At 52.5% G+C, this 13,950-nt stretch overlaps 2 protein-coding genes across 14 annotated transcripts in view; one reads left to right on the top strand and one right to left on the bottom strand.

Annotated features, from left to right (window-relative positions):
- NCOA6 (nuclear receptor coactivator 6) overlaps positions 1–1,624 on the top strand; it is a 104,364-nt gene extending 102,740 nt beyond the window's left edge. For all 9 annotated transcript variants that reach the window (XM_045980349.1, XM_045980355.1, XM_045980354.1 and 6 more), the window contains one exon: positions 1,056–1,624. In XM_045980349.1, the coding sequence (XP_045836305.1) occupies positions 1,056–1,099 (44 nt within the window). In that variant the 3' untranslated portion in view covers positions 1,100–1,624. The remainder of the gene's footprint in view (positions 1–1,055) is intronic.
- Positions 1,625–2,697: 1,073 nt separating this feature from the next.
- Positions 2,698–11,837, bottom strand: TP53INP2 (tumor protein p53 inducible nuclear protein 2). 5 transcript variants are annotated; one of them, XM_045981286.1, is made up of 5 exons: positions 11,652–11,837; positions 10,697–10,806; positions 7,279–7,453; positions 6,599–6,887; positions 2,698–6,066 (listed from the first exon to the last, which is right to left on the bottom strand). In XM_045981286.1, the coding sequence occupies exons 3-5, from the start codon at positions 7,400–7,402 to the stop codon at positions 5,811–5,813; spliced, it is 669 nt and encodes a 222-aa protein (XP_045837242.1). In that variant the 5' UTR covers positions 7,403–7,453; positions 10,697–10,806; positions 11,652–11,837; the 3' UTR covers positions 2,698–5,810. The 5 variants fall into 5 exon arrangements, with proteins under 5 accessions (XP_045837242.1, XP_045837244.1, XP_045837243.1 ...); XM_045981288.1 differs by lacking the exon at positions 11,652–11,837 and adding an exon at positions 11,393–11,599; XM_045981287.1 differs by lacking the exon at positions 11,652–11,837 and adding an exon at positions 11,331–11,442.
- Positions 11,838–13,950: the final 2,113 nt, after the last annotated feature.

The raw sequence follows: 13,950 nt of genomic DNA, 5'->3' as shown, positions 1-13,950 counted from the left end.
CTGACAGAGACACCTAGGCGTCCCAAGATCAATAGAAGATTTTAAAGAAATGTTTACATTTGGAGAGCTCCAAGCTATTCACCACTATACCCTGCTGTAGAAGACTTTTGTGAGAAAGGTTTTCTTTTTCAAGGTTTATTTCTTTTAGAGTGAGTGTACAGGGAGGCAGAGGGGCAGAGGGAGAGGGAGAGAGAAACTCAAGCAGACCCCGTGCCTAATGTGGAGCCAGACACGGGGCTCTAATCAGATACTCAACTGACTGCACCATCCAGGTGCCCCATGGTATTTAAACATGGTTTAAATACGGAATATGATTGAGTTGATTGAAGACACTGTGATAAGAGGAAGTAAAGTAATTAAAACACACTTGTTCCATTTATGCCACTGTTATTCTGCATATAAGTTACTCAGTTCCCCACCTCTTCCATGAAGCCCACAGGCTCACCTGGGCTCATAGTAGGCTGTGGCTTGCTCTGAATTGTTTCTATACCTATATGTATCCACAGCCTTGATATTCCTAGCTAGGCCACAATAGATACTTGTTGACCATAGGTCATGGTCATGTTATTTAGAGGCTTGACAATAGTAAGGCAAAAAGAGTTGCTTACTGCAAAACGATGACTTGATTCCAAAAGGTCCAGGGGCCATTTTTTTGCACTCTGACACAATTTACTCACTTAACCTGTAGCAAGACTCATTGATTTCTCACAAAAGTACTCCATCTATCTGTCATTTCACTGGGTGATAAGAACTGGTGATGGAGGTTGTAGGGTTAATTGCCCAGTTCAAGATGCTCTCCCTACCCTGCCACTTTTTCCAACTGGGTATGTGCGCTTCATCTCCCACCACCTGTATCAGACTTCCCTGATTGCCAGGCCCTATTTCCATAGAAGTCTGAGACCCTCTCCACACTGAGTGCTCCTTTTGAGGCCCTTTGATTTATTCAGAGTCCAGCAGGGCTCCAGTTAGGCCAGCTCTGCTTCTTGTGGACTGCCTAAAACATCACTGCCGTAAAGAGTTGCCTCAACTGAGCATGTCCTTCCTTCCCCCCACAGACATAACCAGCCCGGTGCAATCCAAGCGGAGAAAATCCAAGTAAACAAGCTGGACGGCGACTTGATCCTTGTAAATGTGTGTGAATTTTACAAAAAGCAATTTTGAGCTGTGACTTTTTAAAATCCATTTCTGTACAGCTAGTCATTTTAATAATGTGGCCCTTTTCCTAGTCCTTGCAACCTGTTTTGTAAAGTGCAATGGGGTAAGCAGAGTTGTTGAACCCTTTTGGTGTTACAAGATGAAGTTCAAGGTTTCTAAAATGTTGCCATGTATTGAGAGGAGCTAATGCGATTATGTTATTAGTTTTCATATTTCCTAAGCAGCCTAGAGTACAGGGTGAGCATTTTTAGATATTCTAATGATGTATTGTGCTGTGGAAGTTATGTGTGTGAATAGCAGTAGTGGGAGCTAAAGGAATCTTTTCACTTGGAAATGTAAATAATTTTATTATATAGTGTTTTGGATGTATTTGTTGTAGAAATGGACCAGTGAATAAAGAGAATCTAAGGGTTTGTACAATGTGAAATACTGAATGTGTTAAATAAATGTCATTGTCTTAGAACATAAATGTATGTTATTGGTAAGGGATTATTGGGTGAGCATGTTCTTTCTTTAGACCATAAATGAATAGGATCAGCCTCCTTTGTAAATTAGAATCCCACCTTGTCCTTACTATACCTGCTTTGAAGAAACTAGCCCTTTCAGCACTGTACCTGGCACTTTGATAAATGTTGGTCAAATTTGTTTTGGTTGCAAATAACAGAATCAACTTGGGATCAAAGACCACCCAGGATTTTCTAGGGACAGGAAGCCATCAGTAACCCAGATGTACTTTGTCTCCACCTTGTACATCTGTTTCTCTGTGCACAAAATGTTAACAGTCTTCTCCATTCGAGAGATAAGCCCAGACTGACCAGCCAGATTCTTTGTAACAGCATCAAGTATCTTGCCCACTTTGGGTCAGCTTTCCACTTTCAGTCCAATTCTATGGTTAGATCAGGCAGTTCCCACATAGAAGTGGTCACTTTGTGTTACATACTTTATATACTTCAAAGATGCCCACTACTTTCTTACCTTTTGGGTATGCTATTTCACATCTGTATCAGGCTTGGGGCTGGTTTCTCATCAACATGCCTGGGTTTTCCCCTTTCCTTGCTCAATCCTACCTAAAAATTATAGTCTCTAAAACTGCTGCTTCTGCCCCACCCTACTCCCAACCTTCAGGAGACTCTGATGCTTGGGGCTCTGTCCTTGTCTTGTTCTGGGCCTCAGCCTCAGCTGTATCTTCTACAGCTAGACACAGTCCATCCCTTCCCCTGCAGGGTCTTCTTGACCTTGCTAGAACCTAATACCTGAGACCAAAAGGATTAGTAAGTGACTGTCATTCTCCCATTCTCATCTCTGTTTCAGCTGCCTTCATGTATGTCTTGGGTTATAAGGATCCTCTAAAAGTAGTTATTGATGAGTCAGACCCCACAGTTGTCTGGCTTTATTCCCAACAAGCTTATCTTCCCTATTCTGTGTCTGTATGACACACAAGCAGAACCAAAGCCAGCCTAATAATAATCCCTGTGCCAATACTATGCTTGAGATTGCAGATTGCTCTCCTATGTTAGCTCTACTCAGACAGAAAGCATAATGTGCTTTAAATAGATTTTTATTTGTTTTTCTTTATATTAATTTTTTTTTTCTCCCATAGAGGAATAACATTAAAACCTAACAATCAGAATCCTGTTATACACATACACAGGCATGCCACATGACTGGATTGAGGTGGTTATGTCCTTGAGTCTGTCAACATGTCACAACATGGTCAACCACAGTCTTCTCATTTCAGTCAGTCTCAACACAAAACACCTAAGAGGGATACACTCAGCTTGTTGGTTCCATGTGGAACTAGGTGGCAGGGCAAGAGGGAAGATAACAAGGGGCTCCGGTGTGTCTGCATTCAGTCCCCTCACATAAAGCCACATGGATCTGAGAAGACATCCAAGAGCTCTAGTGGGGTCCTTGTTGCACCTAAGACATTATAGGTCAGAACAAATTGATCAGGGTTCCAGGTGGGGGTTAGGGAGCAGGCATACCCCAAAACAGCAGCAAACTGCATTCATACACACTTGGTACCCTGTTGGGGCCAAACTGGCAAAAGCTGGAAAGTGACAGCCAGCTTGAAGGGAGCACACAGACATATTGGGGAATTACTCTAAGTCGCCCTTTGACATCTTGGGTCTCACTCTAGAAACAGGGGTCCCTCTGACATACTCAGTTTTGGCAACGTGCTGGTAGTATTGACATCAATTAATACAAACTACTCCACAGTCTCTGAAAACATCAGTCAAGACAGACTCTCTCACCCCTTCCTGTCTAAGGTTGCATAGGACTTTGTGAATTCAGGTTCCCTCATGTATTCAAGTTCTGTGGTTTAAAAAAAGAAAATCCTGAAGCATGCTCAAGGTGAAAGGCACATACACAGTCAATACAGTATGACGAGGTCTGATGCTTCAGGAGTCAGACTAGCAGGAGACTGAGTAGATTGGTTCTTAGAAATCTATACACTCAAATGCTACAGAATCTATAGGAAAGTACAAAAACACATGAGCCTTACAACCAGCCAGGTGGTGAGATCGCAGGGTTCTAGAACTACAGGTGCCTCCAGAAATATATGTAAGGGAGAGGGGCCTTTTGAAATTTGAACCGAATGCCCTATAACTCACTCTTCCCCCCTCCCAGAAGGATCATGGGGACTGCCCAGGACTGAGCCTATGCCCCAGCAGGCAGCAGAGGAGTAGGCAGGAAGAGTGGGAAGGAGGTTCAGCTCTTGGAAGTGCTGAAGACCCTAACTGGCTGTGAAGTGACCACGGGGTAGCTGGAAGAATAAAACCAACCAGGCTGTAACTGCAGGAGAACCTTGGCCAGAGGAGCAAGGTTATCAACTACTGGGGCATTAGTGGACTGGTACAGGGACTTTGATCTGCCTTTACTGTAGATTTGGCTTACTCCCTTGAATGGGAGACCCCAACAGGAACTTCCTCCGTCCCCATCCCAGCAACCATGGGGCTACCCCGCTCCTTTATCCATATACCCAACCTGAGGCTTGGGGCTATAGGATCAGGGAGGGCAACTACCTTAACCCTCATGGGATCGCAGTTTTCCAACCAAGCCTCAGCTTTGCGGTGAGGCCAAGAAACCTGGAATTGGAGTGAGGGGGAAGACCGATGTTAGTATGTAACAGGAAATCTTAAAAGTTTCAAGGGAGAAAGAGCACACACTAGAAGAGGACAGAGGAAAAGGGAAGCAACTCGGGGTAGCCCAAGAAGCTGTTGCTGGTGTCTGAGCCCAAAATTCACTCCCGCCACAAGAAGGGCAACACTGTCTGCCTGTGTCCCCTCTTGTCTCACCTAGGAATTCAGGATCCCTCCTCCATTTACTTACTGGAGGAGAGGGTAAGGGGAACCATAGGACACCCATTTCTCCCCATCAGACTAGAAAGGAAGAGCCCTGGGGGAGGAAATGAGAGGCTTCCCAGAGGCCCCGACCCTGGATAGGAACTATTTGGGGATTGGGCCAGTGGGGCTCCTGGCTTCCTACCCAGGAGTGTTTTTATTAGTCATCCTAGGTAGAGTGTGAAATACAAGGCCAGAGGCAACATGAAGGCTGAGCTATTAGTCTTGGGGTGGTTTCACCCCACAGCTTGTCCTCCCCAGTATCGTTCTGCTTTCTTACTCTGGGGTGTGCACTTTCCCTGCCTAGAAGCCCTCTGGCTTGCATCTCTCCTAAACTAGTTCTAGCACCTTGGGCATGTGAACAGATGGTCAGGATGGCAGGGCCTTGCCCAGCCTCCTGGGGTGACATGTTGAGGGTAGGGCAATAAGGTACTAAGCCCTTCAGACTCAGGGGAGTGCAGAGGGGTGGATTTCTGGAAGAGATTTGGGAAGTGGGATTCTAGGCAAGGGAAGTGGGGGTAGACTTCAGGCTCAAACCCAAGAGTAGGGCTTGGCCTCTCTGAGCAAGCACAGTGCCAGTTCCCATGGTGCAGTGCCCTGCTCCCTACAGCTTCTTAACCTGTATATCCTGTCTACATTTCCAGTAGGCTGCCTCTTTCCCTCAGTTCCCTCCACCTTCTCCCTCTAACTCACATCTCACAGTCCTATTCCACATACTTTACCTTTCCAGGCCTAAAAAACTCCACCGGGAGAGGGAAGGAGGAGACAAAAGGCAGAACCCTTTGGTCTCAGCGTCCACTCCCCCATCTATTTGGGAGGGAATTACTGGGAATGAATAAGGGAGCAGGAGTGAGCATAGTGCCAAACATGAGATAGAGCGAGGCTTGTAAAGTGGGGCTTGAAGGCGGGTTAAAGAGCTAGATGTGGGAGAAGAGGCTAGCGGAAGAAGGAGTGGGCCAGAGGTACAGGACCGGAGGGCAAGGATGAAGGGGAATGTCAAGGCAGAGATGGGGACAGGGACCAGAGAAGGAAGGAAAGATGGAGTGTCAAGGGGGCAGGAAATGGAGGATTAGATGCCAGGTATGGGGTCGTAGGGTGAAGGACAGGAGGGGGTTCAGAGTCGGATCAGAGGTGGGAAAATCGAGGTGGGGGGAGAGGGGCTAGCACCCCACCTCACTTGAGGAGGAGGGAGGTTGTAGTGTCCAACCCAGGTGGGCTGCGGGCGCTCCTCGAGCAACACACTGGCTGCGGCAGAGGGGCCCGACAGGGGTCGGGAGTCGGCGAGGGGTCTGTGGCTCGGCCGGAGGACCCTCAGTAGTTGAACTGGCGCTGGCACGGCTGGTAGACGAAGCTGCCCTGGTGCTTCGGCCGGCGCGAACGGCTCTCGCGGGCGCGGTTCTGCCGCTGCACCACCTTGGCGCTCAGCGCGTGGCGCTCGGCCCGCTGCCGGGCCCGCTGCAGCCGCCGCGCCTGGCCCGCCTTCTCCAGCAGTGCAGCCCGCGCCGGCAGAGGGGCGGCGGCGGCGTGGTGCAGGGCCCGGGGCTCGCGGCGGGCGGGCGCCAACTCCCTGCGGGGGACAGAGCACCGCTCGGTCAGGGCCGGACACTCCGCCCACCCATCCCCGCACCCTAGCCCTGGCGCAATGCTGTCTCTGCTCTTAGCAGGGCGCCCAGTGCCCTTCTTGTGGGCTTGTGGCCCCGCCCTTCTTCCGAGCCAACCTGGAGATGCCTCCTCAGTTCTAACCCCCGCGACAGGTAAACCGGACTCCAGGGAAGGCTCGTCCCCCACTTCCAATTCGGTTCTAACCTTCCCTGCCAGCCTCTGAAAGCCCCACCCCCTCGGCGCTCCGCCTAGCCCCTCGGCCTAACCCGCCCAGAGCCTCCGAGCTCTCTCTCTCCCAGGCCCCGCCTGGGCCACGAAGCCAGGCCTCGCCCCCTCTTAAGGCTCCGCCCCTTTACCCTCAGGCCCGCTCCGAGCCTTGTCCCCGCCCCCGGCAACGAAGACACGCCTCTGAGGGCTCCGCCCCTTCCGTACGGGGCGGGCTCCTGGGTTTGCTCCCCAGTCTCTAGGTCTCCAGGCCACGTCCCCGGCCCGCTCACCCTTCGCTAAGGTCGCCGTCAGGCAGAGCAGCGTCAGGGTGCGGGGAAGGGGGCCCAGGCTCCAGCACTATGGTGCTGCCGGTGACGTAAACGGACATGCTGGGGTGCTCGATGAGGAGATCCTCCAGGGGGCTGCTCTGGAGGCGGGCGGGCCCGAGTCCGGGCCCCTCTGCAGTAAAACAGGCGGGAGGGGTAACAAACCAGCTCTCGTCCATCAAGGAGGGCGCGGGCGGGGGGCGGCCTGCGGGGGCAGCGGCGGCCCCGGGGCTGGGTGGAGCCGCGTAGCTGTCTACGGGGCGCGGGAGGGGGAGCCATGCGGAGGAGGGGGGCGCAGCGGGGAGGGACACACACACACCGGACACAGTGGGGCGGGGAGAGAAAGGGCATCGTTAGTCAGGCCCGCAGCGCCGCCCGCCGCGCCCACGGGGCACCCACGGGCCAGGAGTCTCGACCAGCTGCCCTAGGGCACGTGAGGTGTGGGCCCCAACACTGCGCTGCCAGGAGACCGCCCGGGCTTGGCATGGGATGGGGCCCTGTTCCCCTGCCTTCAGTGTCACTGTCTAGACCCCATTTGCCCAGTAGGCCGGGGGAACTCCCCAGTCCCTTAGCAGCTCCCCTCCCCTCCGCAACTCGGCCGCCTGCCACAGGCCCAGGAATCAGAGTCTTGACCCAGGCCTCACCCGGCAGGTCAATGATGAGCCAGCCGTCCACTTCATCTTCCTCGGAGACGAAGGCCCGGGGGCATTCGGGGTCCTCGGGGGGAGGGGGAGTACTGAAGAAGAGGCTGGTGAGGCGCTGGAACATGGCCTAGGATGAAACGGTGCAGGTGGGGGCGTCCTCCGGCAGTGTAGAAACCTGGGAGGTGCACAGAAGCAGTCAAGAGCCCCCACTGACTTTAGTCGACTACCCCCAGACTCCCAGCTAGGGATCCCACCCAGTGCAAGGTATTTATGGGGAAGCTCTGCGGTGTGTTCACGTTCTGGTAAGTCCGTCTGCTTTCAGGATTCTTCTGTTTTCTGTGCGATCTTAGCAAGTTATTTAACTTCTCTGTGCTTTAGTTTTCTCATCTGTCAAATGTCAATGATAAAATACCTTCCTCTGGACCCTTACAGGAATTCCATGAGCTAATAATAGTATCCTCCTCTGGGCTCTAATAAGAATTAAATGAACCAAACACACAGTGCTTCCAGCCACACTCAGGCACAGAGTAAGCATTCAGTAAACTAATCTACTAGTTATTATTAAAATTATTGCCCCCTCTAGGTACATGAAAGGAGTGATATATATGACCAGATTCTATCAGGCAAGGTCTCCAGAGGGCTGGACATCCAAGCTGGACCTCCAAGTTCTCTAAGCAAGGAAGAAACTGTCCAATACTGCAATTACTTATTACCATCGTCATACTATAGCTACCATTCATGTGCTAGGTATTGTACTAAGCACTTTACCTATATCACCACAGGTATTTCTCACAACAACTCTAGGAAGTGGGTCTAATTATTATCCCTTTTTTACAGGTAAAGAAACTGAGGCTCCAGGAGGTAAGGTAACTTGCACAAAGTCTCACAGTTAATAAGACACAGAGGTTCGATTTAAACACATGCAGTCAGATTGCAGAGGCAGCACCCATAATCACTATACTCCATTGCCTTTGCTGGATTAGACATTAGTCTAGATTAGGCATTTTTAATTTGGAGGCCAAGGTATTTTTCCCGGAAGAAGTTTTTTCTTTTTCTTAAGATTTATTTATTTGACAGAAGAGACACAGCGAGAGAGGAAACACAAGCAGGGGGAGTGGGAGAGGGAGAAGCAGGCTTCCGCTGAACAGGGAGCCCCATGTGGGGCTTGATCCCAGGACCCTGAGACCACAATTTGGGCTGAAGGCAGACACTTAACACTGAGCCACCCAGGCGCCCCTGGGAAGAAGTTTTCATCCTGATTTCCTAACATCACTCCTTGACCCCAAAGATTAAGAGCACCTACTTGAGCCTGTGTGGCCTGAAGAGTGTTAGCTGGCAGAAATCCCACAGAACTGCTACCATGTGATTCCACAGCTCTCACTGTATCTGTCTGACAAGGTTCTAAGATCCTATTCCCTTGGGCCCTCCCCCCTCTCTCACCCTCTATACCTAAGCTCCTGCTCAAGGGCAGCATTCCTGGCTAGGAGGAAGATCAGGTTGCTGGCCCCAGAGGAACAGCAGGTCAGTGGGAGGTGATGATGAAGGGAGGGCCTATCAGACCTCAGGAGCCCTTAAGGATGAGCACTGAGGATTGGACCAGGACCCAACTCCTCAAATCAGTCCTTCCCTGGATGAAAATGAGGAAGGAGACCCCTGCTCCAGGAATGGAGACACCAAGGGAAGTAGCTAGAGATCTGCCCTTCTTCCTGCTTCAGTCTACCTTAGAACTAGGCCTGGCTGGGAGTCCCCTGGATGTCCCAAAACTTGAGCCTCCACATCTGTCCCCTGAAGATGGTCAAACATTTGCCACTGAGACACTTGTCACCATCTTCTAGGGATGATTCCACACTTCCTGTAGAACTCCCTGGGGGCATGTCCACCCTTCCATTCCCTGGAGGCATCCTACACTTATTGCTAACCCTCCTGAAGTGTTTTGTTTTGTTTTGTTTTTTACGATTTTTTTAATTTATTTGTGATAGAGAGAGCACAAGCAGCGGCAGGGAGAGGGAGAAGCAGGCTCCCCACTGAGCAAGGAGCCCGATACAGGACTTGATGCCAGGACCCTGGGATCATTACCTGAGCCAAAGGCAGATGCTTAACTGACTGAGCCACCCAGGTGTCCCCCACCCGAGGTATTCTTGTGCTTGCTGCTACCTCTCCCACTCCTTGGGTATGTTTTCACACTTCCCACCAGAATCATCCAACCTCCATAAACAGAGTATTTTCCACATTTGCAGACCTACATTGGGCTCCAGAAGGAAGTGTTCCCTGGGTGCTGGCTTCTCTGGTGGGTGGGTGGGAGACCTACAGAGATTATAAAAGGTTGGGCACCCCCAACTAGTGTCTGCCCAGCACAAGCCCACATATCCCCACCCATCTGTTAGCCACAGAGAATTAGTGACTCAGTTACCAGAAATCCAGAAAGTTCCGCCCCTCCTGAAGGAAGGGAAGATTGGAGCCTTGATGAGGCACACCCTCCTTGCAAGGACTTCAGTGAGAAGATGAAAAGGAAGTTGAGAGCTGTTGCCGGCCCATCATATTCACCTGGCCCATTTTACAACCTGAGAATCCAAGGCAATACATCTATCCAAAGCCATAGAGGTAGGTGGTGGCCAGGCAGGTGGAGCCCCGGGGCATGAAACATCCAGTCCAGAGAATACACAGTCAGGAAAACCTCAGCAAACAAGCCCCAAAATGTAATGATGCAAGAGAGATTAGGGAGGTCAGAGAGGAGTCAGAACTTAATCAAGTCACTGCTAACCTCAGAACCCCTCTGTCCAGCTGTAAAAAGGCTTGGAGTTCCCGACACCAAGATTCACCAGGCACTTGCCAGAGCACCCACTGTGCAGCAGAACCTGCTGTGGGTCTCCTCTATTACACCCAGATCCATGTAGGGGGAAGCTCCCTGCCTGAAGTCACACAGCAATTAAGTGACAGAGCCAAGAGTGACAGCAGCACCAGCCAGCCAGTGCCCGCCCCCTCTCATGACCACAGTGGGGGGAGCCTCCCGGATTTTCTTTCCCATCTTTGCCAGCTTCCTGATTCTCACATTCCCAGCCCTGCTCCAGGGAGAACCATTCCCTTTAATAACTACAGCAGCTGTGCCCGGAATAGCACTTGAGCTCCAAGCCATCTCTACCCCACCCCATCCTTTAGCAAAGCCGGCTGGGATGGGGCTCTTGGCCCAGGCTCTGGGGCCCATCCACTTGGAAAGCCAGAAGCTCTCCTTCTCCTACTTTTTTCTCCTGCCCCTCTCTGTTAAGCCTCATCATCACCAGCATTAGGCCAGGTCATGTCCTTCTTAGCTGACAATGCTGGGGGTTGGGAGGGTAAGAAAGGGCCAAACAGAGGGAACCTTCACCCTCCATCCCACCCCTGCATCAGCCCTGGAGACACCCTGATGCAGCCAATGACTCACCTTTCTGTGGTCAAAACAGCTGGGAGGCAGCGATTTTATTGGGCTCTGGGACTCCAAAGTACAGAGTGAGGGTCAAGGCCTCAAAAGGGGACCATGTCTCCAGAGACCTCCTGGAAAAAGATCCAGGAATGAGGGGACCTAAAAGCCCCATCGAATTCGGATGGTACTGAGCCTAAGGTAGAGTCAATGACCAGTGTTAGGAGGATGTGTAACTTGTTACTCCTACTGAGTTCCAACCAGGCATGTGCCGTGGCAGACGTTTGTCATTCACTCAGTAGGCATGACTCTAATTGGCTTCAGGACCTCCGGTAATCAACTTCCCCTCTCTGGGCCTCAGTTTCTCCTTCCATGAAAAGGAGTCTGAGACCCCTTGTTTGGGCGCTGGGTGTGACATCAGCTAAAGCTTGGCACAGAACAGGGATGAGGGAGATGTTAGGGTTGTCCCCGGGGGTGCAGAGCTTGGAGCTGGAGAGAGGGTATTCCGCCATCTGGCGCCGCCCCAACGACCTAGAGCTGGAGCTCTGGGCTGCCCCCCAACTCTTGAAGACCGCCCCCCCCTCCCCCACAGCCTAGACCCAGCAGCGCCGCGCGAAGGCAAGGAGAAAGTCCTGGATCGGAGGCCTGCCCCCAACACCTGGGTTAGCCTAGGAAACTGCAGAGGTCCCTCCGGTCCTGCTGCCTTTCTGCGACCCTCACCCGTGGGCCCAGCCCCGACCCAGCGCCTACTGGGTCAGGAGAGGACAGGCGACCCGAGCCGGGGGGCGGTGCGGCCTTGGTGACGTCTCAATGTCATATGCAAATAGGGAGACGTCACGGTCTACCGGCCTGCGGCAGCCAATCGACAGACAGGAATGCAGCCTGGCGGCCGCGGGCGGAAACAAAGACCCGGGAGCAGGGACCGCGGGGCGTGTCTCCGGACGCAGGACCCCCTGGGCCGAAGCCGGTGGGGACTCACCTGGGGGAGAGGGCGGTGCGGCGGGCGGGGTGGCTCTGAGGTAGTTGTGCGGCGGAGCGTCCCGGCGTCGGCGCTGATCACAGGCCGGGCTGCATCGCGGGGGCTGGACGGAGAGGCGGCGGGGCTCCGGCTCGGAAGCTCGCAGCTGCTGCGCTCGCCCGCGGGGCTTTGAGACTGTGCGGCCGCGGCTGGGCTCACGGCACAAATTGGAACGTTCAAACAGCTGATTGTGACATCACAAAGGGGCCCGCCCGCCTCGCGTCAGCGGCCGGCGGTGCGGTGGCCAATCCCAGGCTGCGGATACCCCCTCCCCACCCCCTCCACGATTCGCTGGCTAGTGGCTCCTGCTCGGGAGCCTGACTCCGAGCCTCGGGGGGCCTCCCGGGGAGGCCACTGCTAGGACCTTCGACTCCTTGCTGCAGGGCGACCCACGGACCTCTTACTGAGGAGAGCCCCCACTTCCTACGAGATCCCCATCTTTCTCATTCCCTCCGTACCCACTGTCCCCCGTATCCTTTCACGGGCATCCTCTATCCTTGTCCCCCAGTCCGTACCCTTTTGTCAACTCCACACCAACGTCCGTGCACCTCCATGCTCCCCACCAACCTTCTCCTCTCCCTCCCTCTTGTGTCTCACCTCCCCACCCCGACACATTCTCTGCTTTCCTACTCTGTTTTTCCTCAGCCGGGTAGGCTTGAGAGGTGGAGGACATCCCCCTCCCTGGTTCCGGGGGAGCACCCAGGAGTGTAGAGGAATTGGCGAGGCTGACGGGCAATTTTGCCGAGTGGGACTCGGAGAGGAATTGCCCTGGGCTGAATAGCTCATCTAGAGATCGTTCAGACTTTATTTAATCCACATTGCTACCAGGGCTGGACAGAAAAGTGACAAGGCAAGGTTCATTTGTCCCGACTTACACACCGGGAAACTTACGCACATCTCACTGTCACTTTGAGGATTCATTTTCAATAACGCATCCAGCAAACATTGTGCCCACCATTGCCCGCTGCCAGACGGCTGCCTGACGTTTACTAAACATTGAGCGCTAGGCACCCTGCTCTAGCACTTTGTGTTTTCATCTCCACAACAACACAGGTGAGTATTATCCCCATTTTCCAGTTGAGGACACAGACTCAGAGAGCCTGACTCACTCCTTACAGGTTGCAAAGCTATAATAAATAGCAGATCCAGGGTCTGAACCCATAGTTCCTGGCCCCAACCTCTTCACTCTCTACATGCATCTAACCCCCAGAGTGCCTCCGCCTCTCCAGGGAAACTAAGGCCCAGTCCTGACTGCCCCCAAACTTGCTGTGTGGCCTCAAACAAAGGCATATTAACTCTGTGGGCCTCAGTTTCCTTTTCCGCCAAATATCCACGCATATCCAAGCTTCTAGAGATTCTTTCAAACTCTCAACCCTCAGGATTCTGCCAATCTGGTATTCGAGACCCCACCTCTCCCAAAGCCCTGGGAGAGACCTGAGGAGAGACCATAAATACACTCCCTCCAGGTCTCCAGGACAAGAAGTTCTGGGTTCTCTCTCAGTAGAGCAGCACGGGTGGGGGGTGCTCCCCCAGGAGACAGGGAGGGAGTAAGCTAGGCGGGAGCTTCATGCTCTAGTGATAAAATCCTGTCCCAGCCTAGTCTGAAGCTCCAGAGGGACTCCTTAGCCCTAGCAACTAGGAGAAGGAGCCAGGAGATAATACCCAGAGGCTTCTGGGGTGGGGGAGGGGAGGAGAGAGCAGTGTTTTGGCCCTTGGCCCTTGATGTCCCCAAAGTGTCCTCCTCCTGTGCAACCCTGAGCCTTGGCTTTTTACCCCTACTTCCTGCTTGCTTCATATCCTCTCTTGACCTCCTTGCTGACTTAAACCAAATAATCCCTAACACGCCTCTCCCATCACACCGTTTGCCTGTTCTAAAAACTTCTGTGGCTCCCTAAGGATCACGCTCCTTAACACAGGATTTGTACCCTTTCAGGGACCAGCCCCGCCCTTTTCTGCTTCCTCTGGCCTTTCCTACCTGCAGCACCCTGCTGGCATGTCCCTCATTGTCTCTTCGGCACTCTCCCACAGCCTGGAATGCCCTCTTAGGTCTTTCTGAATTCATGCATTTTCTGCCTTCAGGACTCTACTCACCCCTTCTTCCTCTAGGCAGCCTTGTATGTCCAGAGCTACTTTGATGGACAATAATTCATTTGTTCGATAAACAAGCAGTGGTGATGACTGTGTGTGTGTGTGTGTGTGTGTGTGTGTGTATGTGTGTGTGTGTGTGTGTGTGTGTGTGTGTGTATGTTTCTTCTCAAAC

This window comes from Meles meles, chromosome 16, assembly GCF_922984935.1.
Source record: "Meles meles chromosome 16, mMelMel3.1 paternal haplotype, whole genome shotgun sequence".
Taxonomy (NCBI): Eukaryota; Metazoa; Chordata; class Mammalia; order Carnivora; family Mustelidae; genus Meles; species Meles meles.
Note: the sequence above shows the minus strand (reverse complement) of the source record. Positions and strands in the feature narration are given on the sequence as shown.